At 44.9% G+C, this 26,312-nt stretch overlaps 1 protein-coding gene across 1 annotated transcript in view; it reads right to left on the bottom strand.

Annotated features, from left to right (window-relative positions):
- Positions 1-26,312, bottom strand: part of pcdh15b (protocadherin-related 15b) — an 843,531-nt gene that overhangs the window by 430,418 nt on the left and 386,801 nt on the right. The window contains exons 16-17 of the mRNA XM_068053265.1: positions 21,890-22,083; positions 16,765-16,897 (exon numbers count right to left, since the gene is read on the bottom strand). Coding sequence (XP_067909366.1) covers positions 16,765-16,897; positions 21,890-22,083 — 327 coding nt within the window. The remainder of the gene's footprint in view (positions 1-16,764; positions 16,898-21,889; positions 22,084-26,312) is intronic.

Below are 26,312 nucleotides of genomic sequence, written 5' to 3'. Positions count from 1 at the left end.
CTGGCTGGCTCACCACAGCCTCTCCTGTCTGCTCCCATCTCTTTCTCATGGAACTCCAAAAACTGACTGAAGACACATGAATCACAAGAGAGAAAAGTCTCCTGCAGTGAACAAGATCTAAGAAGAATACTGGGCCCCAATGAAAAGCAAGAATCTACCCACAATCAAGAACTCTACAGTGAGCTTGAAGAACCGTAACAACTCTTCAGATATTGCCTCAAACCTTTCTACTTTATTTTTCTTCTGCTCTTTTCTGTCTCTATTTGCATGTGTGTATCGCATATGCATGCTAGCGTGACAACCATAGGTGTCAACCGAATTACAGTTTAAGTTTAATAAAATTTCACCTTTCTTCTTTAAACCTAAGAAAGCCTGTTTGTGCTTGTTTCTTTGCCTTATAATTGGAAAGCGATGAACAAGGATTCACCAAGGGGGTGCTAAAAACACCAAAATAAAAGCAAAAACATGCGGATGCTGGAAATCTGAAATAAAAAACAAAAAAAAGGCTGGAAATACTCAGCAGGTCTGGCAGCATCTGTGGAGAGAGAAGCAGAGTTAACGTTTCAGGTCAGTGACCTTTCAGCAGAACTAAAATACAGTGTGTTTAAAAATAAAACTCTGTTACAGAAAGGCCAGGTGAAGGCTAAAAGGGAACCCTAGACCTCTTTCTCATCTGGACGTAACAGGGGAAACTGAAAGGAACAAGCAAAGTTCTGCGCAGCGGCAGAGGGCTGAGGCAGTCTCAAAAGTCCCACAGGGGCCAATAGGGCCAGGAAAGATTGAAGAGGCTAAAGGAAAGCCAGTAGAATTTAAAGAGGCCAAGATGGAACCAGTAGAATTTAAAGAGGCTGAGAGAGAACCAGAAGAAAGTAAAGGAGCTGAGATAAAAGCAGCAGAAGTTGAAGGGACTGCACCAGAGGTATGGTTCAAGGAAACCTTCTTTAATGATTTTAAAAGGGACAATGAAAGTTCCCAAACAGGCAAGCCAAGTGTGAGGGAGATGTCTCACTTAGCTGAAGTGCCACAGGGGAGGGCAGTGGAAGCTGGACAGCCACCTGCAAGCAGTAGTGTCCCAGAGGACATAGAGCAGATTAGGGTAAAACCCATCCCCAAAGCAAAGGGAAAAGGGAAAGTAATATTTCCTAAGATAAACAGCACTTGTGAAGTCCACAAGAAAAATAAATGTGAGATCAGTTTGGATTTGCCCACTGAAGAATTAAACGGTCCGATTTTAAATCCAAAGTTAATCAAACCAGCAAATCAGATTCAGAACCCACTAAGGACAAAGTGCAGAACAGAACCCAGATGTCTCACAGGGATAAAAAAACAGTTTACTACCTGCTGTCACCCTAGAGCTAAGAATTATCAATGTGCCAGAACCTGAACTTTTAAATACACATGTTGCAGAAACAGCACTTAAGGGGTTATGCCTGTATAGGCAGTGAAATTTGACAACAGCCAGGAACAATGCAGTAACTGAAATTTGCATATTGCGAACCTTGGAACAGAAAAGATGTCTCTACAGCAGCCTATGAAATTCGATCCCTTCAAGGATTCAAGGGTCCAACTTGTTACCACTTAGCCCAAAACTCACCAAAAGCCACATGTCTGTTGGTATTAATGTTCCCAAAGTACTACAAACAGATACTAGAGACACCACATAACTGGGATTTAAAAGTGGGAATCAGATCAAAGTCTCCAGGTTTTCTAAACAGAAGCTTCACTGGGGCAAAACTTCAATGCCCAAAAAGGAAATTCAATTATAATTGTACCTCATCCAAAAAAAGGATGAAAAACTCAAACCTGAACCAGAAATGGCTGTTGCAGACAATGACAGATGTAGCAATTGTAAGATTGTGGTGTGGATGTTAAAATGAGTGCAGAATGTGTGTTCATGTCTCTCTTAAGTTACCCTGAAAACAATGTAAACAAAAAAGTAATCAAGGTTCCTTTTCTTCATGCACTGGGGGTGTGTCATGCCCAGTAAAGGCATTTCATACTCCTACTTTTAAGATATGAACTTTAATCAATCTGGAATCTTTGAAATTGACTTTTCCTTTAAAAAGTGGACAATGTGCTACAAGATGGCCACTGAAGGTTAGATGACTTGGCCTGTGTATTCAAAATGTCTCACTGTCTTGAAAGGCCTGTCTTGTGGGGCGGCACAGTGGCGAGCACTGCAGCCTCGCGGCTCCAGCGACCTGGGTTTGGTTCTGGGTACTGCCTGTGTGGAGTTTGCAAGTTCTCCCTGTGACCACATGGGTTTCCACCGGGTGCTCTGGTTTCCTCCCACAGCCAAAGACTTGCAGGTTGATAGGTAAATTGGCCATTGTAAATTGCCCATAGTGTAGGTAGGTGGTAGGAGAATTGTGGGGATGTGGTAGAGAATATGGGATTAATGTAGGATTGGTATAAATGGATGGTTGATAGTCGGCACAGACTCGGTGGGCCGAAGGGCCTGTTTCAGTGCTGTATCTCTCTATGACAAAAGGATACATTCTAGACTAAGACGTGGCACTCAACTTGAAACCATAAAGAGACATTCCTGAATTGAATGGGTTCTTCTCATACAAAGAAAGTGTGAAGCAGCCACATCATGACAGGATTATACCCATCCAGTGGACAGCCATGGAATCCACATCCTGGTCCATTGTGTGGTCACACCAGGGAGGAGGGCCATGTGTCAATTAACAAAGACTCTAATTTGATGGATTTTGATCTTAAAAGGCAACCCTCTAGGGGGAGAAAAAGAGATTGCAACAACCTCACAGAAGGAATCCAGCCACGGGTTGTAGAAATACCCAGCCTAAACAAAAAGAAGAAGCCCTGATGCTGATTCTATACTTCAACCTGGTGCAGCAGAGAATTGGAAGTGACCGCCACTTCCAGTCTGAAATATTAACCACCAGAAATCTCAACAAATTCAAGACTACAAACAACCCAGACTTGCACCTTTAAAAGAGACTGTTCTACTTTGAAGATTCAACAGCTTTACTGTAAACCACAAACACTGACCACACCTGGAGCTCTTACCCTTTACCTTCTATCTATCTTCTCTTGGGAGTGCATGTGAGAGTGAATGTGTGCATGAGTGGTGTTGCGAACATTTTGGGGAATGAATATTGTTCAATAATAGTTAATCTTCTGCTTTAAAACTACAAGAATACCTGTCACTGTTTATTTGATAAGTAAAACACTCAGGGGCTAACTCATCATTTTAAACAAAACACGATTGTGGTCAGTTGGGAGGTGAACAATGGGTACCACCCACACCACTTACCACCTGTTCATAACATTTGATTATTAAAAGAAATAATGACAGAGATACAGCCTGGTTAGTCTGTCATATATGTATATACATAAGTACTATGTTCATACATGATCATTCTTCTGTCCTGTGAAAAGCAAACATTTGATAAAGGGCACAAATGACCAAATCACTTTTCACAGATAACTAATAGTTACAGCTAACAGATCCAGCTCAAGGTAGGATGACTAATATACTCAATCTATCCATTATGACCCTGCTGTGAATTTGGAGCAAATCCACCACATCTTATTTACAAAGTGCTGACTCTATTCCAAAAGAAGCCAGCTGCAAACAGTAGTGAGAACTTCACAGTGTAGACCAACAACCTGCACTGATAATGACATACATGGATCATAATGGCATAACCTCTGAGGTCTAGAATATAATTAAATTGTTTCCTTTTCTGCCATCTTTTGCAAAAGGTAATATTGATGTTGAATTACTGATACAAAGGTCTTGATTGGTACTCTCAGCTACTTTCAACAGCTGTTTAAATGGCCAGGAAAGATCCCAGAGCACAAAGGGATTGTTTTGGTGAGAGACCAGCTGGGGCATAATACAGATGAGCCATCTTCCTGTGGCTACTGTTATATTTCAATAATAGTTACCTGTGTCAAAAATGTGGATGGCAGCAATGCAATTTATGGCTGGACTCACTATTCCTTTAACACATTAACTTAAACTGTGTATTCTCCATAGCAGTAATACGTCAATACAGTTATTTGAGAGTATTTATATTTCAGAAAATCTAGTTAAACCATTGTAAGTTGTGATCCACCAAATATTTTGTTTACATATTTATGTTGCATAATCAGAACCTCTGCAACTTGGTTTGTGCTTCAAGATGATGAAACAGGCATATGACAGTGCAAAAAGGAAATGGTACTATGAATCAAGATCCTTCCTAGCTAATGAGCACTCTATAATCGGTTTGCAAAATTGCACCTTTATAATGTTTAGCTAGGGCAACTTGAACAGTGATGCAACTTAATCGGTTCTTACCAATATGGTAAGCAAAATAAATGATTTCTCAATCGGATTTTAGTCCAGATTCCACTTGATTTTCTAATGTGTCTCCAAGAGTTTGGGAATTAGTTTCATATAATTTTTGGACTCCAAATTCATCAGGAGGCCGGCTGGTCCTCCATGATAACCCGGGGGAGGATCAGCAGGAGCCCTCCACAATACCTGCTCAACCCCCACCCCCACCTTCATAAATGGCACTGAGCTAGTTGCTGGCTTACCAGCAATTCCAGGATTTTCAGAAATAATAACAGGAAATGCTGGAAACACATAGCAGGTCAGGCAGTACTTGTAGTGATAGGAAGATAAGGTTAATGTTGCAGGTCGGAATACGAAAGTGGGCAGGTACCAGAGTTTCTGGAGGCAGGTGGGCACCTCAGATGCACCTATCGTCACATTTGTGCTCACCTGTCTAATATTAACGAGGTGCCCTCTCAATTACCCCCCAAAAAATGTTGTGGAGTCAGTGCTGGAAGGCCTCCCCACAAGCTAAAATGAAACAATAAATAATCCTAATTGTTACCTGAGAAAGCAAAGGAAAGATCGCCTAGATCTTCCTCGAACTCCATCTGCCTTACTGACTCATCCATGCTTTTGTCATCTCCAGACTAAATGAATCCAGTCCTCTTCTGGCAGGCCTCCCATCCTCAATCTCTGAAGCCCCTATCATATCCTCCAAAAAGTCCCACTTGTCTAACAGAAGACAGAAGGTGAAGGAAAAACAAAGATAATGACAAATGAAAATAATGGCACGGCGAATGGTTGTGCTCAGTGGCCTGCGTCTGTGTTGTACCTCTTGCATTTATATGCATCTTCAGAGAGTCCAACACCATGTAATTTTTCTTTTATTCTTTCATGAGATGTGAGCGTCGCTGGATAGGCCAGAATTTGTTGCCCATCACTAATTGCCTTTGAGAAAGGTGATGGTGAGCCACCTTCTTGAACAGTTGTACTCCATGTGATGTAAGTATAGCCACAGTGCTGGTAGGAAGGGAGTTCCAGGTTTTTGACCCAGTGACAGTGAAGGAATGGCAATATAGCTGCAAGTCATGATAGTGTGTAGCTTGGAGGGGAGCTTGTAGATGATGGTGCTCCCATGCATCTGCTGCCCTTGTCCCTCTAGGTGGTACAAGTCATAGGTTTGGAAGGTACTGTCGAAGGAGGCTTGGCAAGTTGCTGCAGTGTATCTTGTGGATGGTACACACTGCTGCCACTGTACATTGGTGGTGGAGGAAGTGAATGTTTAAGGTGGTTAGTGGGGTACCAATCAAGTGGGCTGCTTTGTCCTGGAAGGTGTTGGGCTTCTTGAGTGCTATTGGAGCTACACTCATCCAGGCAAGTGGAGAGTATTCCATCACACTCCTGACTTGTGCCTTGTAGATGGTGGACAGGATTTGGGGAATTGAGTGATGAGATACTCGCCGCAGAACTCCCAGCCTCTGACCTGCTCTTGAGCCACAGTATTTATATGGCTAGTCCAGTTAAGGTTATGGTTAATGGTAACCCCAGGATGTTGATGGTGGGGGAATTCAGCAAGGGTAATATCACTGAACATCATCGGGAAATGGTTAAATTCTCTTGTTGGAGATGGTCATTGCTTGGCACTTGTATGGCTTGAATGTCACTTGACACTTAAAAGCCCAAGCCTGAATGTTGTCCAGGTCTTACTGCATGTGGGCATGGGCTGTGGGCATGGGCTGCTTCAGTATCTGAGAAGACTTGAATGGTACTGAACATTGTACAATCAGTGAACATCACCACTTCTGACCTTATGATGGAGGGAAGAGGTGAAGCAGCTGAGGATGGTTGGGCCTAGAGCACAATCCTGAGGAACTCCTGCAGCAATGCCCTGGGGCTGAGATGATTGGTCTCCAACAACCACACCATCTTCCTTGGTGCTTGTTATGACTCCAGCCAGTGCCAAGTTTTCCCCCAATTCCTATTGACTTCAATCTTATCAGGACTTCTTGATGCTGCACTCAAATGCTGCCTTAATGTCAAGGGCAGTCACTCCCACCTCACCTCTGGAATTCAACTTTTTTGCCAATGACTAGACCAAGGCTGAAATGAGATCTGTTGCTGAGTGGTCCTGGTGGAACCCAAACTGAGCGTCAAATGTTAGTGAGTAAGTGCTGTTTGATAGCATTGTCAATTCCACCTTCCATCACTTTGCTGATGTTTGTGAGTAGACTGATGGAGTGATAATTAGCCTGATTAGATGTGTCCTGCTTTTTGTGGACAGTACATACCTCGGGTAATTTTCCACTTTGTCGGGTAGATGCAGGTGTTGTAGCTGTACTGGAAGAGTTTGGCTAGGGACACAGCTAGTTTTGAAGCACAACTCTTTAGGGATGTTGTCAGGGCCCATAGCCTTTACTGCATCCAGTGCCTTCAGTTGTTTCTTGCTATCACATGGAGTGAATCAAATTGGCAGAAAACAGGCCTCTGTAATGCTGCAGCCCTCAGGAGGAGACCGAGATGATCATCCACTCAGCACTTCTACCTGAAGATGGTTGCAAATGCTTTCATCTTGTCTTTTGCACTGACAAGCTGAGCTCCCCCATCATTGAGGATGTTTGCAGAGCCTCCACATCCAGTTAGTTATTTAATTGTCTACCAAGATTTTCTCCTCGATGTGGCAGGACAGCAGAGCTTTGATCCGATCCATTGGTCGTGGAATCCTGTAGCTCTGTCTACTGTATGCTGCTTCCACTGTTTAGCATGCATGTAGTCCTGTGTTGTAGCTTCACCAGGTTGGCACGTCAATTTTAGGTATGTCTGATGCTGCTCCTGGCATGCTCTCCTGCACTCCTCACTGAAGTAGGTTTGATTCTCCGGGTTTGATGGTAATGGTAGAGTGAAGGATATGCTGGGTCATGAGGTTACAGATTGTGCTTGAATATAATTCTGCTGCTGGTGGCCCACAGCAGCTCATGGATGCCTATTTTGAACTACTAGATATGTTCTGCATCTATCCCATTTAGCACTGTGGGAGTGCCACACAACACAATGGTGGGCATCCTCAGCAAGAAGATGGGACTTTTTCTCCACAACGACTGTGCGGTGCTCACTCCTACCAATGCTGCCATGGACAGATGCATCTGTAACAGGTAGGTTGGTGAGGGTGAGGTCAAGTAGGTTTCCCCCTCACATTGTTTCTCTCACCACCTGCCGCAGGTCCAAGTCTGGCAGATATGTCCTTCAGGACTTAGACAGCTCATTCAGTAGTGGTGCTACCGAGCCATTCTTGGCAACGGACATTGAAGTCCCCAACCCAGAATATATCCTGTGTCCTTGCTACTCTCAGTGCTTCTTCCAAGTGGTGATCAACATGGAGGAGTACTGATTCATTAGCTGAGGAGGGCGGTAGGTGGTAATCAGCAGGAGGTTTCCTTGCCCATGCTTGACCTGATGCCATGAGGATTCATGTGATCTTGAGCCAATGATGAGGACTCCTAGTGCCACTCCTTTCCGACTATATCACTATGCTGCCACCTCTACCGATGGGACAGGGCATACCCAAGGATAACGATGGAGGAATCTGGGACTGTATAACTTATTCCCACTTGCCACAAGCTGATGCTTGACTAGTCTGTGGGACAGCTTTCGCAATTATGGCACAGTCCTCAGATGTTAGTAAGGAGGACTTGGCAAGGTCGACTGGGTATGGTATGCCTTTGTCATTTCCGATGCCTAGGTCGAAGCTGAGTGGTTTATCCTGCTTTATTCTTTTTCGACTTTTCTGCTGTGTTTTGAAAAACTAAGTGGCCATTTCAAAGGGCAGTTAATAGTCAACCACATTGCTGTCGGTCTGGAGTCATATGTAGGCTTGACCAGGTAAGTATGGCAGATTTCATTCCCTAAAGGATATTAGTAAACCAGATGGGTTTTTACAACAAGTAGGTAGTTTCATGGTAACCATTACTGATTACTAACTAGCTTTTTATTCCGCATTTATTAATTCATTGAATTTACTTGCATTTCCGAAGCATTATTCTGGGCCTCCAGATTACCAGCACTGTAACATTACCACAAAACTACAGCTCCCCCCATGCCTCAGACATGGCAAACATATATTAATAGGGATATAAACGTAGGGTAATGCATTTAGAAATAGGTGATAGTAAATGTATGCATAACATGAAAAGGCCCTATTTTAGCCATGTAAGTAGGATGTGGGAATAGGCAAAGACCAAATCTACTAGGATAACACTAAATGGCCCTATTTAGTAGTTACATTCATTGAGGCTGAGAAAGGAAAAAGATTTGGAAGTGATCATTGATCACAGTCTGAAAGTATTAATTCAGTGTGAAGCACTTAGTAATAAAATAAATTGGATACTCAGGTAAATCTGCATTTCATTTCATGACAAAACAAAACAACATGGAATAGATCAATGGTGAAGTCAGTGCTCAGGTCTGGTGACTGCTACCTCAAAAAAATTGTGATGGTGCAATAGGAAAGGGTTCATTGACAGTAGCCAGGCTTTTCCAATTCTTAGGCCACAAAGACACATTGGCTGGAATTTTAGGGCCCCCAATGAGCAGGCTGGTGGTGGGCTGGGGGGTGGGGGAGAGCCGTAAAATTGGGTGGGAGGTAGAGGAGGCCATTCCTGACACCTTCCCGCCCCCACTGCAATTTTACATGGGCAATGGCGAGAAAAGGCCCACCTGCCCCAGTCCAATCAAGGCCCTTACGTGGCCAATTAACTGGCACCTAAGGGTTTGCTCCCACTGCCACGGGTATTTTACCCACAGCGGTCGGACGGCAAAGACACCAAAAACACCAAGGCCTTCTTGTGGGCTGGGGTGTACCCTCCTGATTGGGCATGCTGTGCTCCATGGAGGGCTGCCCCCGACACCCCAACAGCCCCAACCACGCACTACCCCCACCCCCCACCCCACAACTGACTTCTCTTGATTCGCCAGGGTCTGGCCGATTATCCCCAGCAATGCCACAAAAAGTTGCCTTCGCTCCGGGGCCATCCTTCCTCTTGCCGCTGTTGGCTGGGTGTAGTCCCAGCAGTGGCCACCACTCCCGGTGGTGCTGCTGGGACTAAGATTTGCCTGCCCACTGATTGGCTGGCAGCTCCATTCCGTGGGGCTTCCTGCCTCAAGGAGATGGAAGTCCCGCACAAAGCTAATTAAGGGCCTGGGGACCGAAAAATCCTGGTGTGGCTCCCCAGGCCTGGCAAAGGCGGTCTCGCACCTAACTTTTTGGCCAGTGGGTGGGGCCCCCCATCCAACATTAAATTCTGGCCCTAGTTTTGCTGGAAAACATGTCTGAAGGAAGGCATGATACTCATCAAAATAAGGAAAAGCATTGAGGAGCTGGAAGTTTGTTACTTTGGATATGAACACAGGACTACAGGGCACATGTGCGAGGTTCGGGAGGCTCGGGAGACCCTTCCCGATCCGCTCCTGCTTCCGTTGCCAATTTACAGAAGGTGACGGCAGCGAGAAGCGGCCCACCTGCCCCAGGCCATTCAAGGCCCTTAAGCGGCCAATTAATGGCCTCTTAAGGGCCCCTGCCTGCCGCCACATGGATTTTACAGTTGACAGGCAGGCAGTTGAGGCCTCAGATAAAAGCAGGTGGCCTTCTGGCAGCCTTGGGGAGGGGGCGCGGGTGGTGGGTCTCCTGATCGAGCACCCTATGTCCGACAGAGGACCTCCCCTGATCCCCAACCACCCCCAACGCCCAGAATGTCGCCACCCTCCCAATTGTAAAATCTCTGCCTCTTTAGGGCCTGACCGATATTTTGGGGCCTCGCCGGGGACAGTCATCTGATTTCCAGTGGTTTCCGACAACTTTATTCTTCAGCTGAGCTGCAGTCCCAGCAATGGCCACCGCTTCCATGGGCACTGCTGGGACTAAGAGCTACAGGCCCGCTGATTGGCCGGCAGCTCCATTTGGTGGGTCCTCCTGCCTCGATGAGGTGAAAGTCCCGCCTAAGACCAATTAAGGGTCTGGGGACCGTAAAATCTGGCCTGGATCCCCAGGCCTGGTGGAGACGGGATCGTCACCTGCATTTCGGTCGGTGGATGGCTCCCCTCGACCCACCGTAAAATTCTGGACAAAGTGTTGCCTACCACTGCACCGAAGGTAAGTGAAAGACAGCTCTCAGAGAAGGTAATTGAATATTAGTTGAGAAGTAGGCTTGAAGGCTATTAAATAACACTGTTTGACTTTTCTTCATTGGAAATCAGGCAAAGAAACTCATGGCCCCGAAAGTAGAAGATCAACAGATGAATTGAGAGGGTTGACCACGATGCAATCATCACATGGGTTCTGGATGGAGCGGGCCTGATGAGTTGAATAGCTGTTATTGCTCTGGGTTTCCTGATGTTCTTAAATTTTGAACAAATGGAAATGGGAATAAATTATACAGTCTTCCTAAACTAATTAATAATTTAATACATAAATGAGAATTTTCTATTCGTGACACAACATAATTTGTTCAGATAATTGTACAATTTTCAATAGCAAAATTATACTTACCAGTAATGTATATAATTATAGGCCGAGATGATCATTTAATACATCTCATTACTCTATAAAAGCAAGCTTTTACCTCTGATTCGGAGGGGCGGTGGAGAGGAGACTGTTGGTACAGTCAGAAAGTATATTGTAAATGCCTTCAAAATCCAATGACTAGATTGCCAGCTCAGTGATGGGGAAAATGAAGGGTAGGAGGAGATCCTGCTATGTTTCAAAAGTGGTCATTACCATAATAAAGGGCAGCACAGCGGTGCAGTGGTTAGCACCACAGCCTCACAGCTCCAGTGACCCAGGTTCGATTCTGGGTACTGCCTGTGCGGAGTTTGCAAGTTCTCCCTGTGACCGTGTGGGTTTCTGCCAGGTGCTCTGGTTTCCTCCCACAACCAAAGACTTGCAGGTTGATAGGTAAATTGGCCATTGTAAATTGCCCCTAGTGTAGGTAGGTTGTAGGGGAATTAAGGGTATATGGTAGGAATATGGGATTAATGTAGGATTAGTATAAATGGGTGGTTGATGATCAGCACAGACTCGATGGGCCAAAGGGCCTGTTTCAGTGCTGTATCTCTAAATAAATAATGGACAGGCTTTATCAGAGCTGGTAGGGGTCCTGCCCCAGGGCTGAAAGGGGTTGCTGGATGTGGGGGAAAGGGCTAGTCCAGTTTGGTGGGTGGCAAGATGCAGGGTCACATTTTATGGGCAGCAGCCAATTAAGTGGCTGCTGGTGGGCCTGCCATTCTATTAAGGACGGTGTCATGTTCCCAGGAGCTGCTGGCCTAATGAGAAAGTTGACAGATTAGCAGCCTCAGCAGTGCCACCCGGAGCGGTAGCCACTGCTTGGGCTGCACCTGGTGGACAAGGTGCATCAACAGATGTGCACGTTCGCAACCAAGTGGGGTCTCGGGGTGTTGGGGATAGTCACATAGGCCGCAGCAAGGGCGGGGGGGTAGTCGGTGAGGGCAGGCAGCAATGTTGCTATGGGCTGAAGCTGGGTTGCCAGCATTAAAGAATGCAGAGAGGGGGCACACAAAGAGAGTAGGCACACACAGAGAAAGGGGACACACATAGAGGGATAGAGGGGAGGATGCACAGAGAGGAGGGACATGCAGAAAGGGGTGAGACAGCGGGGAGTGGGGGGGTGAGACAGCGGCAGGGGCACAGCAGGGGGGGACACAGAGAGAGGGGGACATAGAGAGGGGGGACTCAGCATGAGGGGATACAGAGGGTGGAATCATACGAGTGCTGTAGCATTCCCGACGGTGGGACCAGAAGTTGTCGTAACCCACTCCCGCAGCAAATCCCCTTTCCCACACAACTTTGTATTTAAATTAGCCATGTCCCCAGGTACGGGGAACATGTGGGATCATGCAGCAGGGGCAGCCTTCCATTGGTGGAGTCCCACGTCATTGTTACAAGCACCAATAGCGGCACAGTGGCGCAGTGGTTAGCACCGCAACCTCACAGTTCCAGCTACTTGGGTTTGGTTCTGGGCACTGCCTGTGTGGAGTTTGCAAGTTCTCCCTGTGACTGTGTGGGTTTCCACTGGGTGCTCTGATTTCCTCCCACAGCCAAAGACTTGCAAGTTGATAGGTAAATTGGCCATTATAAATTGCCGCTAGTGTAGGTAGGTGGTAGGAGAATTGAGGGAAGGTGGGAATATGGGATTAATGTAGAATTAGTATAAATGGGTGGTTGATGGTTGGCACAGACTTGATGGGCTGAAGGGCCTGTTTCAGTGCTGTATCCCTCTCTGACTACGATCGCCATAGATCTGAAACATTCTGATATGTATCATCAGATTAACTTAAATTGAAGTGTTTATTTAATCAAAATGTTTTTTGTTTCCTTATTTTGTGAAAGTCACCCCCAACTTCATATCATTTATTTTTCCTACAGCCAAAGTGGCAGCCAGCAGGCAGCGTACCACCCCACGGTTCAGTAATCCCTCCCTGCAGGTTCTCTTCCAGGCTGTCAGGGAAAGGCGGGAGATCCTCTTCCCTGCAGATGGAGTCAGATGTCCCTCCCGCCTCACCAAGGCAGCCTGGATGGAGGTAGCGGAGAAGGTCTTGAACCATGGGGTAACTGGAAGAATGTAGGTACAGTGCTGCAAGCGAATCAATGACTTGCTCAGATCAGCAAGGGTAAGTGGTCCTGGTGAGGCTGCTCCACTGAATTCTTCCATGGCTAGGTGTTTTTAAGGCACGGGATACACAAGAAGTGTGGTTGAATGCATGAGCAGTTTCATGCTATTTACCAAATGATGAAGATTGACATTGTTTATGTGTTTGGATGTGTCGTACGAAAGCCAATGCAGAATAAGTGATGTTGACGCACGTATGCAATGGTTATGATGCATCATTTGCCATGCCACTAAATCTGCACTGTCTGTTGCAGGATAAACGAGGCCACACCCAACACGAGTGTGTTAAGATGGGAGGAGGGTTCCCTGACATGAGGATGCTGACCATGGCTGAGTAGAAGGCTTCTACGATCGCGAGAGAGGAGGGAGGCAGAGAGATGCCGAGGCAGGAGCCACAAGGCATAAGAATGGAGTGTCATCTCTGCTCTGGCAACCATACGTGGAAACTGAAGGAAATTGTTTGAACTCATGTGAAGCACATGCTTAAAGTACCTCTGTTGTGTCTCCACTGCAGGTGCCTGCACTCGAGTCACAGAATACCACGTGGCCCAAGAATTCTCCTCTGGGGAGGAAGAAGAAGCCAATGCCCCAGAGGGCACAGCGTCACCTGTCTCTTCTTCCACCTCTGCCAGCACAGATACATCCACATGGTCTGCATGGGGGGATTTAACATTAGAATCTGGGTCACAATCTGGTGTGTACGCCACAGACACATCCCAGCAGCTGAAAAAGCATGTGCCAGCCAGGTCCCCTGACAATCAGAGGACTGCTGGGGACCAGGCCCCTGCTCAGCCCCAAGTTCATGATGATCCTCTGTCTGTTGCCATGAGAAGTCTGCTGGATGTGCAGCAAAGCCATGTGGAAAATATGTTAGAGATGCCCGAAGTCTTGCGTGGCTTTGCGCGTGCAATGGAGGAGTCCATGCAAGCCATGACGTCTGTCATGTCCCAGGCATTTGGGTGTATGGCTTCCTCAGTAGAGAGTCTGGCGAGCTCTGTGGAGAGTCTGGTTGACCACTCAAGCCATATCTGATCTGTACTCCATCGCTGTTGCCGTGGGCTCCATGCAGCACAGTCTAAGTGAGAGGGGGCTGAGGAACCTGGACCTCCCTCCAGGTACTCCTTCCTCTCAGGGAGACAGGCAGGTGCCATTGTGCACACAGATGGAGGAGGAGCGCATGCCAGCTGCCCTAGGGCCTTCCTCTCAGGACAGCCCCAGGGTAAGTGGCGTCTCGTCCACACCCCAAACATTGACACACTTACCTCGGAGGCGATCACATGGAGATACACAAGCACCATTGCTGCAGTAGGATAGAGCCATCATGGCCCCGTTCCTCCAGAGGACGCCCGCCAGAGTCATCCACAGCAACGGGGCAATGCACTGATCAGACTGCCTCCACCTCAGCTACTAATGTCGGGGTAGCACCTAGATGTAGTGGCAGGAAAAGAAAATTGAAAGAGTTTTGAACATGAAGGTGGCATGGGTGATGTAGAAATGTTCATGATTGCAAAGATATACTAAAACATTTTTATTTCAAGCAAAATTTGATGCACTCTTGGTAATGTTTTGCTTATAAAGATGGATACAAAGAAGTTTTTTGGAAGCCGATGGCAGGATGCAATGATGTTTGCAAAGCATCTCAGGAAATGTCCAATGTCCATATCTCATTGGAATTTTAGCTTTCACTCTTCAATGATGGCTTTTTTCCTATTGATGATTAATAACTTTTTTCAATACTGTCATGCCTTACTTCTGTTTTCAACAGTCATAACATTTAAGACTGGGAAAGACAGATTTTTGGTCTCTCAGGGAATCAAGAGTGGACAGAAAAGTGAAGTTGAATCCTAAAATTAGCCATGATCGTATTGAATGGCAGAGCAGGCTTGATGGGCTATATGGTCTACTCCTGCTCCTATTTATTGTGTTTTTGTGTTCCTTTGATAACTTAATGCTGCTTGACGTGGTGTGTAGTCACATTCATTGTAGCCCATGGGTGATTTCAAATGCCAATCACATGGAAATGCAACAACGCTTCGTTAAGATTGCAGAGATGAATAAGACCTCATGCAAAATGGAATTTCTGTGGGGAATTGTTATGTTTGTCCTCCCAACGTTCCTTGATGATGTGGTTTATTGTTGGCTGAAACGTGCATAAATTAGGTTCTCCCTGATGTCCCTTGCATGTCTATCCATGGGCCTCATATTGATGACAGCTTCGTTGGTACTGTTGTTTTCCTCCTCACCCTCTTCATAGTCTTCCTCATCTTGTGGAGGACTGGTGATTCTCCTGTTCCTTTGCTTGCAGAATGTTGCTGCATCTAATTACAAGGTTGTGCAAGGCACAGCAGACAACGATTATTCGTAAGTATTCAAGTTATTTAAATGAATGCAAAGCTGCAATCCGCCACCCCGCCTGGGAAACTCCGAACACCGCAAACCCGCCGCTGACTTAATTCCTCGAAAATATTCCGCTGTTGTGAATCTGAAAAAACACTTCCTCCCTATCACCCTGCAAGCCACCAAATCCGCTGTGGTGGACTGTATAATACTCCCCAGAGAGAGAGGGGGGAAACAGAGAGTGGGGACACAGAGGATGGGTGATACAGAGAGAGGGGACAGAGAAAGAGGAGTGACACAGAGAAAGGAGGGACACAGAGAGGGAGTGGACACAGAGAGAGGGAGGGAGACACAGAAAGGGGAGACACAGAAGGGGGGGACACAGAGAGGAGGGACAGAGAGAGAGAGAGAGAGACAAGGTGGGAGACCCATACAGAAAGAGAAAGATAGACAGAGAGACATACAGAGAGAGAGAGAGGGAGACAGACATGGAGAGAGAGAGAGAGAGAGACAAATTCGGAAAGAGAGAGAGAAAGAGACCCACATTGGGGGGGGGGGGGGAAGGGGAGAGAGAGAGATGGACACAGAGAGAGGGAGAAATATAGACAGAGACGGGGGTGGGGCGGTGGGGGGGGGGGGGGGAGGTGGTGGGTGGTGGGAAGACAGAGAGAGAGACAGACAGACAGACAGGCACACAGAGAGATCAATCAAGATCACTCCTGACAGATGGACATCTATCCGGAATACTCCACATTACTACATCTGTGTGGGCAGACATTGACTACTTTTGCAAGTAAAAACAATTTCAGGTGTCTCACTAAATAGGGAGAAATGTGTTATAAATTGGACTGTGTTTTGATGGCATTAGGTTGGCAATACATTTTATATACAGATTAATTGCCCCCATGTCCATGGCTGAGTCAGTAATTTTGCCAAATGTCCTAGGTGCAACATGTTGGTGCCTAGCTCTGCCAGGGGCATGGGGGTCATTAAGTTCCTTCCTATGTATTTGCTATTTAATACTCAAAAAAATGAACAAAGGAGAACATCTAAACTTGCCCCATGACAAATAAATAAGCTGTCGTATATGTTTGTCAAATCAGTTGTATCAAATTGGAGAGTAATTCCAATTTCTGAATAAAGTCTGCAAAAGATGTGTAAAATGAAACAAATTTATCTTGTATACAAAAACTTATATTGACTGAAATTCTTATAATAATGAGCACATTGTCACCTGTGGTGAAAGTAAGATTACACACTTCTTTCAGTAGTTGCATTGATAAAAGTGATCAATTTCAACATATATGCCACATGAAAACCTATCGTTCTTAATTCATTGGAACAAACACTGACAGAAATCATACATTAAGGAAGAAATGGGTCCAACAATAAGTTTATTGTCTTAAACAGTAGTGGCAAACAAGAGACAAAATAAATAGCTTAGAAACTTATATTTACCTTCAAATTCAGTAAAATTGCCCCTGTTCTCATAGCTTCACTCACTTCAAAGTTGTATAGCATTTGTGGAAACCTTGGTGGGCTCTGGTTGTTTGGAGGAAGAACCTCAATATAGACAGTGGTAATAGAGCTTCTGCAAAGAAAAGAACAGCAGTATCAAAATCAGCATGAAATACATATCAACAAAACAACCTAGAAATCACTGTCGTGATAACAGCTTAACACTTAACATGTTTATCCAACAGGCCTTTGTCATCTATTTACTGCAAATTTATTTTTTATTATTTTAAACAAATTAATTCTTCCACTTAAACCATAAGGGCAATTAGGGATTGGCAATAAATGCTGGTGTAGCCAGCGATTCCCACATCCCTGAATGAATAAAAAAAAATACACCAAGGAATGTCATATTAACACATTAAGTGCACACCAACATTTGTTGTGATTCTACTTTTCATAATGTCCAACAAAAAAAAGAAATGAATACTTTATATGAAGACTTTGGTGATACAAAATTAAAGCAAAACAAAACTTTGCACTGAGATTGCATCAAAACTGCTTTCATTGTTTGAAATTTGAAGATTACATAATCAATAATTCAATTACAGAAAGTGCCCAAAAAATTAATTTCTAATACTGTCCTCTGAAAAAATACATAATGATAGCATTGTTAAGAAACACAAGAAAAATTGAAAATAAGAAAATGCCATTTGGTCCATCAAAGCTCCTTCTTCTGTATATTAACTGCCAACAATGGCTTAAAGGTGCATTCATATCATAGTGTCAGTGAGAAGTGGTTTTACATCGTTTTGGTGTTATAGTTACAATGCAAATTTAGCCTCAATCCAGAGACAGAGCCTGACTTGACACTGTAATAGAGCAGAGTAATACACTCTAAGTCAGGTCAGGCTTTCACCTGTGATTTACTTTTACATGTTTAATGTTAGTGCAAAATCAAAGGAGTTTTATACTGGTACTAAGCTTGGAGTGCCTTGTTTGTTAAATTACTCCAAACATTTATTGCTATTTGAGTACAAACATTTCTGTTCAAATTTCATTTAATTTTCCATATTTCACCCCACATCAAAACATTTGCCTTAGGAGGCATCCAAAAGTGCATTATGAAGAGTGATGTTGTCTGTGGGGTGCTTATTGAGAGGGGGTTTTCACAACTGTATGTCATCAGAGGTCAAAGATTGTGGTGTATTGAAATGGTCTATCACATGTGGAAGATATTTAAGGAGACATTTGATAATTCTCAACAAAGATATATTCCATTAAGAAAGAAAGACCAGAATTTTCTATTGGGCGGGCGATCCCGCCCACCAGCCAAAGAGTTGTGGGTGAGCCCATCTCCACCGGGCCTGGGGAGCCACACCAGGATTTTATGCTCCCCAGACCCTTAATTGGACTTGGCAGGACTTCCACTTCTCTGTGGCAGCAAGTCCCACTTCTAAAAGCTGCCAGTCAATCAGCAGGCCGGCAGCTCTCAGTCCCAGCAGCATCCACCAGGAGTGATTGTTACTGCTGGGACTACGCCCAGACAACATCAGACCTGAAGACAGGGAAGTTTTGGGGCCTAGCCAGGGACAATTGGCTGGGCCCCAGAGAGGCAAGGGGTTCGACTGAGGGGGAGAAGGACCTTATTTCAGTGGGGGAAGTTGGCACTTTGGGGGGGTGCCCTCCATGTGTCACAGGGTGACTGATCAGGAGTGTCCACCCCAACCCAAGGAGGTGTTGGGCCTAAGGCACCCACTGGCAGCTGGTAAAATACCAGCAGTTAATTGGCCACTTAAGGGCCTTGATTGGACTGGGGCTGGCAGGCTGTTACTTGCCGCCACGTCCCTGGTACAACTGCATCGGGGGTCGAAAGGTGTCAGGAACGGCACCCCCTGCCTCCCACTCAATTTTACGCCCTCCCCCACCTCCTCCCCACCCCACACCCCACAACCAGCCCTGTCCTGTGGGGGTGGGGGGGGGGTGTAAAAGTCTGGCCGAAGACTGTACGGGAAGGATGAACCATCTGTCGTTACCTAAAGAAGTTAAGGGTGGCATCAAATTGAAAGAAAAGGTATACAATGTTGTGAAGATTAGTTGTAAGCCAGAAGATTGGGAAAATTTTAGAAACCAGTAAAAACTGACTAAAAAAAAGGAAGAAAATAGATTTTTTTTTTAGAGATACAGCACTGAAACAGGCCCTTCGGCTCACCGAGTCTGTGCCGACCATCAACCGCCCATTTTATACTAATCCTACACTAATTCCATATTCCTACCACATCCCCACCTGTCCCTATATTTCCCTAGCACCTACCTATACTAGGGGCAATTTATAATGGCCAATTTACCTGTCAACCTGCAAGTCTTTGGCATGTGGGAGGAAACCGGAGCATCCGGAGAAAACCCACGCAGACACAGGGAGAACTTGCAAACTCCACACAGGCAGTACCCAGAATTGAACCCGGGTCGCTGGAGCTGTGAGATTTTATGAAAGTAAACTAGAAAGAAATTTAACATTGACAGTAAGAGTTTCTACAAGTATGTAAAAAAGAGAGTACTAAACTAAACATTGCTCCCTTAGAGAATGAGACTGAGGAATTAATGATGGGAAATGAGGAAATGGCAGACTATTCTGTACCTGTCTTCACGGTAGAAGACACTAAAAGCATCCCAATAATATTAGAAAATCAGGTGGCAGAAGGGAGGAAGGAACTTAAAACAATCATTATCACTGGAGAAAAAGTGCTAGGCAAACTAAAGGTTGGCAAGTCCCCTGGACCTGATGGCCTGCATCCTCGGGTCTTAAAAAAAACGTGGTTGCAGAAATAATGGATGCATTGGTTGTAATCTTCCAAAGTTCCCTAGATTCTAGAAAGGTTCCCGTGGATTGGAAAACCACAAACGTAATGCCTCTATTCAGGAAGGAAGGAACACAGAAAGCAGGAAATTTAAGCCCATTAACCTAACATTGTCAATGGGAAAATGCTGGAATCCATGATTAAGAAAGTTCTGGCAGGACATTTAGAAAATCACAATACAATCAAGCAAAGTGAACATGGTTTTATGAACAGGAAATTGTGTTTGGCAAATTTCTTAGAGTTTTTTGAGGTTGTAACAAGCAGGATGGATAAAGTGCCAATAGATGAAGTGTGTTTGGAATTCCAAAAGGGGTTCAATAAAGTGCCACATAAAAGGTTGTTACAACACAAGATAAGAGCTCAAAGTGTTGGGGGTAATATACTAACATGATTGGAGAATTGGCTAATTAACAGAAAACAGAGAATTGGGCTAAATCGGTCATTCTCATTTTGGCAAACTGTAGCTAGTGGGATGCCACAGGGATCAGTGCTGGGACTTCAACTATTTACAATCTATATTCATGACTTGGATGAAGGAACCGAGTGCATTGTAGCCAAATTTGTTGTTGAAATGTGAGAAAGCAAGTAGTGAGGAAGACACAAAAGAGGGCTGAATTTTATGGGCCCCCCGAGATGGGTTCAGAAGCAGGGGAGCCCATAGAATTGCGACAGGAGGTGCGGGGGGGCAAGGGGCCATTGCCTTCTTGTCGCAATATAATTTTGTCAGGTGTGAAATTGGTCAAAGATGGCCCTCCCACCCAGACGCTAATTGAGGCCCTTAAGTGGGCTATTAATGGTCACTTAAGGGCCTCTTCCTGACACTGCTGGGATTTAACCAACAGTGGAGGAGCCTCCTCCGCATAGGGAGGTCGCCCAATAAAATGAGGTGACCTCCCTGCGGGCCTGTGGGGGGTGGGGGTAGGGGTGGACCCTCCTCTATGGGCAATATATGGCCCATGGATGGCCTCCACAGGAAAAAACTGCACCTCCATGAACCACCCTCCCACTGCACTGAACGCCACCCTCCCACCCCTCCTCGCCAGGGCCTGCCAGTCAGGCCCTGCCTCACCTACCTTGGATCCGGGCTCCAGTGTTAGGCCTGAGTCCAAGGCCCTTTGCAGTAGTGGTAGTGGCCACCGCTCCCAGTGGTGCTGCCGATTCTGCTGGGCTGCCGGCCCTGTGATGAGGCGGCAGCTCTTGGCGGCAGGATCCCCATCTTTAAAGGGACGGGGAACCTGGTGCCAGGCTGTTAATTCGCCTGGTGCCATAGAATCGCTCCGGGGAAGGGGGGCTCCACCTGGCTGAGGTGGGATTACCCTGCATTTTCGGTTCGGAACCAGGAGCCCTACTGTGGGAGCAAAATTCAGCCCAAAGTCTGCAAAGTGATATAGGTAGGATAAGTGAGTGGGCAAAAATTTAGTAAATGGAGAATAATGTGAGAATCCACTCTGATATTAAGAATAGAAAGGCAAAATATTATTTCAATTGAGAGAGACTACAGAATGCTGCGGTACAGAGGGATCTGGATGTCCTCGTACAAGAAACAAAAAAAGTTAGCATGCAGGTACAGCAAGTAATTCGGAAGGGAAATGGAATGTTGGCCTTTATTGCAAGAAGAATGGAGTATAAAAGTAGGGAAATCTTGCTACAACTGTACAGAGCATTGGTCCATGCCCAGAGTACTGCATACAGTTTTGGTCTCCTTATTTAAGGAGGGATATACTTTCATTGGAGGCAGTTCAGAGATGATTCACTAGGTTGATTCCTGGGATGAAGAGGTTGTCTTACTAGGAAAGGTTGAAAAGGTTGGGCCTATACTCACTGGAGTTTAGAAGAATGAGAGGTGATCTTATCGAAACATATAAGATTCTGAGGGGGCTTGGCAGGGTAGATGCTGAGAGGATGTTTCCACTCGTGGGTCAATCTAGAATTAGGGGGGTACAGTTCCAGAATAAGGGGTTGGCCATTTAAGATGGAGAAGAGGAGGAATTTATTCTCTCAGAGGGGCATGAGTGCTTGAAATTCTCTACCCCAGAGAGCTGTGGAGGCTGAGTCATTGAAAATATTCAAGGCTGAGACAGACAGATTTTTGAACCATAGGAGAGTCAAGGGTTCTGGGGAATAGGCAGGAAAGAGGGGTAGAGGCCAAGATCAGATCAACCTTGACCTTATTGAATGGCTCGAGAGGCTGTATGGCCTACTCCTGCTCCTATTTCTTATGTTCTTAAGTTCTTATGTCATAAAGTTTACTTTGATCATGAAACACCTACCTCCTTTGAGCTAGCTGGGCATTATCTGTTGCTTTGACAGTAAGAGCATAGGTCCGTCCAACATTTAAACTAACTCCAGGAGCAATGGTGATCAGCCCACTACTGCTATTTATCACAAAGTCACCATCATCACCAGTCACAATTTCATAAATGATTTGTCCGTTCTTCTCTTCATCAGCATCTGATGCAGTAAGCTAAAATGCAGGCAAAATCAAAGAAAATGCATTAAAATGCTGCTTAACTTTAGTGCCATAAATAAATGTACAATTATGAATACATTTAAAAGCCAACAATATTGACCTGTAAGCCAATGCATATTGAAAACAGAGCAAACTTTTTTTCCTGATCACAGATCTGCCCAAACCCAAAGAAAGCAGTTTACTTGAGGTCCTTCGTCATTTTTCATTTCTCAATCCATAGGTAGTTTCCAGCTCTCAACACATAGTGATGAGGCAAGTCATGACTGACATTGTATTAACTTCCTAGAAAATCTGAAGCCTAGATGTCTTACTAATGCACTTGACATGGGGTTATCATTTACATTTGATAATTCCCGTGCAAGTTCTTTGAATCTCTTGGACAAACACCATCAATCAAGCTGTGCAGGAATAAAATGATTTCCATCCCAGCATTTTAAAGGAAGTAGGTCAGAAAATTGCAGATGCCCTAATTATAATCTTCCAAAGTTTTCTCGATTTGGGAACTGTTCCTTTAAATTGGAAAATTTTGCATGTCACTTTGTGCATGTCACTTCCAAAGTTTTCTCGATTTGGGAACTGTTCCTTTAAATTGGAAAACTGTGCATATTACTTTGCTATTTAAGAAAGGTAAGACAGGGAAAACAGGGAATTATCGATCAGTTAGCCAAACATTTCTTGGTAGGTAATTACTGGAGCCTATAATTAAGGACAGAGTGAATGAACACTTTGAAAATTTTCAGCTGATCAGAACGAGCCAGTAAAGATTTGTAAAGAGTTCTGATGAAAGGTCACACACCTGGAACGTTAACTCTGTTTCTCTCTCCACAGATGCTGCCTGACCTCCTGAGTACTTCCAGCATGTTCTGTTTTTATTTCAGATTTCCAGCATCCACTGTATTTTGCTTTTACTTGTGAAAGGTAGGTCATGCCTGACAATCCTGATTAGAAGACGTGACTGATGGAGTGGATTGCCTATGAATGTTATTTAAATGGACATTTGAAAAAGTCCCTCATCGGAGATTGTTAGTTAAAGTTAAAGCTTGTGGAATTGAAGGCAAATTATTCACCTGGTTAGGAAATTGACTGAGTGGCAGGAAACAGAAAGTAGGGATAATAGGCAGGTGCTCTAATTAACAGGATGTGACGAATGATTTTCCACAAAAATCTGTGTCGGGGCATCAACTATTCAACCTATTTATTAACGGTTTAGATGATGGGATAGAAGGCCACATATCCAAGTTTGCCGTTGATTCAAAAATAGGCAGCATTGTAGGCAGTGTAGAAGGAAACATTAAATTACAGAGATATTAATTGATTAAGTGAATGGGCAAATGGATTTCAATGTAGGCAAATGTGAGGTTATCCACTGTGATCCAAAAAAGGATAGAGCAGAGTACTTTCTAAGTGTGAAGAGCTAGAAACAATGGAGGCCTAAAGAGACTTGTGGGCTTATGTACATAGATTATTAAATGTCATGAACAGGTACAAAAAATAATCAAGAAGGCTAACGGAATGGTGGCCTGTATTGTTAGGGTCTGAAGTTCTGTTAATGGATGATAAATACCTGGTAGTTCAAGATAATAGGGTGAACAGGTGTTGGGTGTTAATTAGTTAATTGTATTCAAGTGTGTATAGATAAAGAAGAGCCAACGAGCACTGGCTGGTGGTGTTGTTTGGAAAGCAGAAGTAAGCTCTGTGACAAGCAATAAACAATCTCCACCAAAGCATCCTAGTTTCAGTGTCTTCTTCACAAACAGGATTGGCGATGTCTCTAACATGTATACCTACAGAACTAGAATACAAGGGGGGAGAAGTTATGCTACAGCTATGCAAAGCCCTGTTCAACCATACTTGGAATGCTATGAGCAGTTCTGGGCACCAGACCTTAGGAATAATAAATTGGCCTTGGAGAGAGTGCTGCATAGATTTACCAGACTGATACTTTTTCCTCCAAGGGCTAAATTATGAGGGGAGATTACAAAAATGAGGGTTGTATTCCTTGGAATTTAGATGGTTAAGGGTGATTTGATCAAGGTTTTCAAGGGTGTTACCACCAGGTGAGAAAGGTGTCTCGGGGTCTAGTACTATCTTCACCTGGTCTTATTGTAACAGGGTATTATTTTAAACACACGGTGTTTTGAGCTCCCCCTTTGTAAATCCTTGCTCACAGCTTTCCAATTATAAGACAAAGAAACCAATTCACACAGGCTTTCTGAGGTTTAAAGAAGATGAAATTTTATTAAAACTTAAACTCTAATACGGTTCACGCCTACAGATATATGATGTGCCTATGCTAGCATGTATATACAATACACACATGCATATAGGGACAGAAAAGAGGAGAGGAAAATATAGTAGAGAGGTGTTTGAGGCAATAGTGGAAGAGTTTCTTGTTTACTGTGCTTCAAGCTCACTTGATTGTAGGTAGTCTTGCTGTTTGTCGGGGGCCAGTGTTCTTCCTAAACCTTGTTCACATAGGAGACTTTTCTCTATTTGAGGTTCACGTGTTTTCACAAGGTTCAGTTTCATGGGAAAGAGATGGAGGCAGGCAGGATTGGAGAGAAGGTTCTGTTCCAATCGGGAGCACACAGCTTTCTGAGTTCAAATTCTGTTATTTTCAATTTAAAACTCCCCTAGTTGGCCAGCAGGTGGTCACGTGACCAATTGGTTTCACCAGATCTCTTCTGTGTATTGGAGCAGGGACTGGTTCCTCATTGTTCCAACACTGTCTGTTACTATGCAAATGTCTTTCCAGTCAGGGGCTTGCAATTTTAAGTTTTAATGTTCATCTGGCGAAAAAATGTTTGCCTCAGTCTTGGTAGGTGGGGGGTTTGCCTGACACCTCCACACCCAGGGGAATGAAATACCGTTTGAAGAAAAACGATGCATTTCATTACAGGGTTTGAGAGAAATATAAGCTACAGAAAGAAAAAAATGCATTTCTCTCATTCCTTTCCATTCATTCACCAATCTTAAAGCTTATTAAAAATGTTTTATTCTGGGTGCCAGGGCTGCTTTAATTTTCCATTTTTTTTCTCAGGAGAGGTAGTAGTGGGCGGGTCCATCCTGAACTCTTGGAGTCATGCAAAGACTTTTGACTTCAGGGTACGGGTGGTTCCCTTTTCCTCTGACTCTGCGGGAGGAGTATTTGTTACTCTCTCCTTTGTTCTCTGGGACACTCCTTCCTGTCAGTATTTGTGCAGAATTAACTGCACTCTCCATTGACACTTTGACTAGATGAGGCATCATCCTCGTGTTTTCTGTGCCCCCTAGAGGTCTCTCTTTGTCTTTGCAGGTTCCTGTAAACGCTGTTAGCAACTCTGGTGGGGTACTTCTAGAGTCTGCATTTACATAGGAGGATGTGGGGTCTAACTTTTCACAATGTTTGGGGTTGGTTGACCGAACGGTAGGGGTTTTCATCTGGGATTCTTCTCGGACTTCCTTTAACCTGCCCTCTTGGGTCACCTTTTCCCCTTCCCTTTCTAAACTTTTGCCAGCCGTGTGCCTGCCTGTCCCTTTTGTTCTCGGCAGGAGTCCCTTACAGTTCACCAGCCCTCTGCTGGAGGGTCCTCCTAACACTGGTACAGGACTTAGGGGTGCAAGTTTCACTGTAGTTTGGGGTTTCCCCTCAACCTGGCACATGTGGCAATTCCTACAGTACTCCACCACATCTTTGTGGAGTTTTGGCCAGTCAAACTGCTGTCTTATGCAGGCTTTGGTCTTTTGTATACCAACATGTACAGCCACTGTAGTCTCATGGGCCCTTCTTAATATTTCTCTCCGGTACCTCTACAGCGCCACTAACAAGTGAATTACTGTCCACTCCTTGCCCTCAGGTCTGTGAGGAGAACCCCATTTCCTCATCAGTACGTCATTCTTTAAATAGTAGCAATCAGGGACTCCTTCTGCTTCGACTGGGCAGCCTGTGCTAACTCTTGCAATACTGGGTCGGCTCGCTGAGCCTCACCTAGGGAAAATCCATTTAATTCATTCTCTGGGTCTCTTAACTTTCCAAAGAAAGTCTCGGACAGGGAGACCTCATGGTTATTTGCCAATGCAGTCTCATCTGGGGGAGCTGGTTTGATCATGGCCTGACCCACTACACATTCAGGGACTCTGCAGGGGACTGTCTCCATCCAAGGCCCTTTCTCTCTGACCTCCTGCGTTCTTTCTTTCACTACTTGGGGGGCTACCACCTTCACCCCTGCCAGATCATTACCTAG

Source organism: Heterodontus francisci, chromosome 20 (assembly GCF_036365525.1).
Source record: "Heterodontus francisci isolate sHetFra1 chromosome 20, sHetFra1.hap1, whole genome shotgun sequence".
In the NCBI taxonomy this organism is placed as follows: Eukaryota; Metazoa; Chordata; class Chondrichthyes; order Heterodontiformes; family Heterodontidae; genus Heterodontus; species Heterodontus francisci.
Note: the sequence above shows the minus strand (reverse complement) of the source record. Positions and strands in the feature narration are given on the sequence as shown.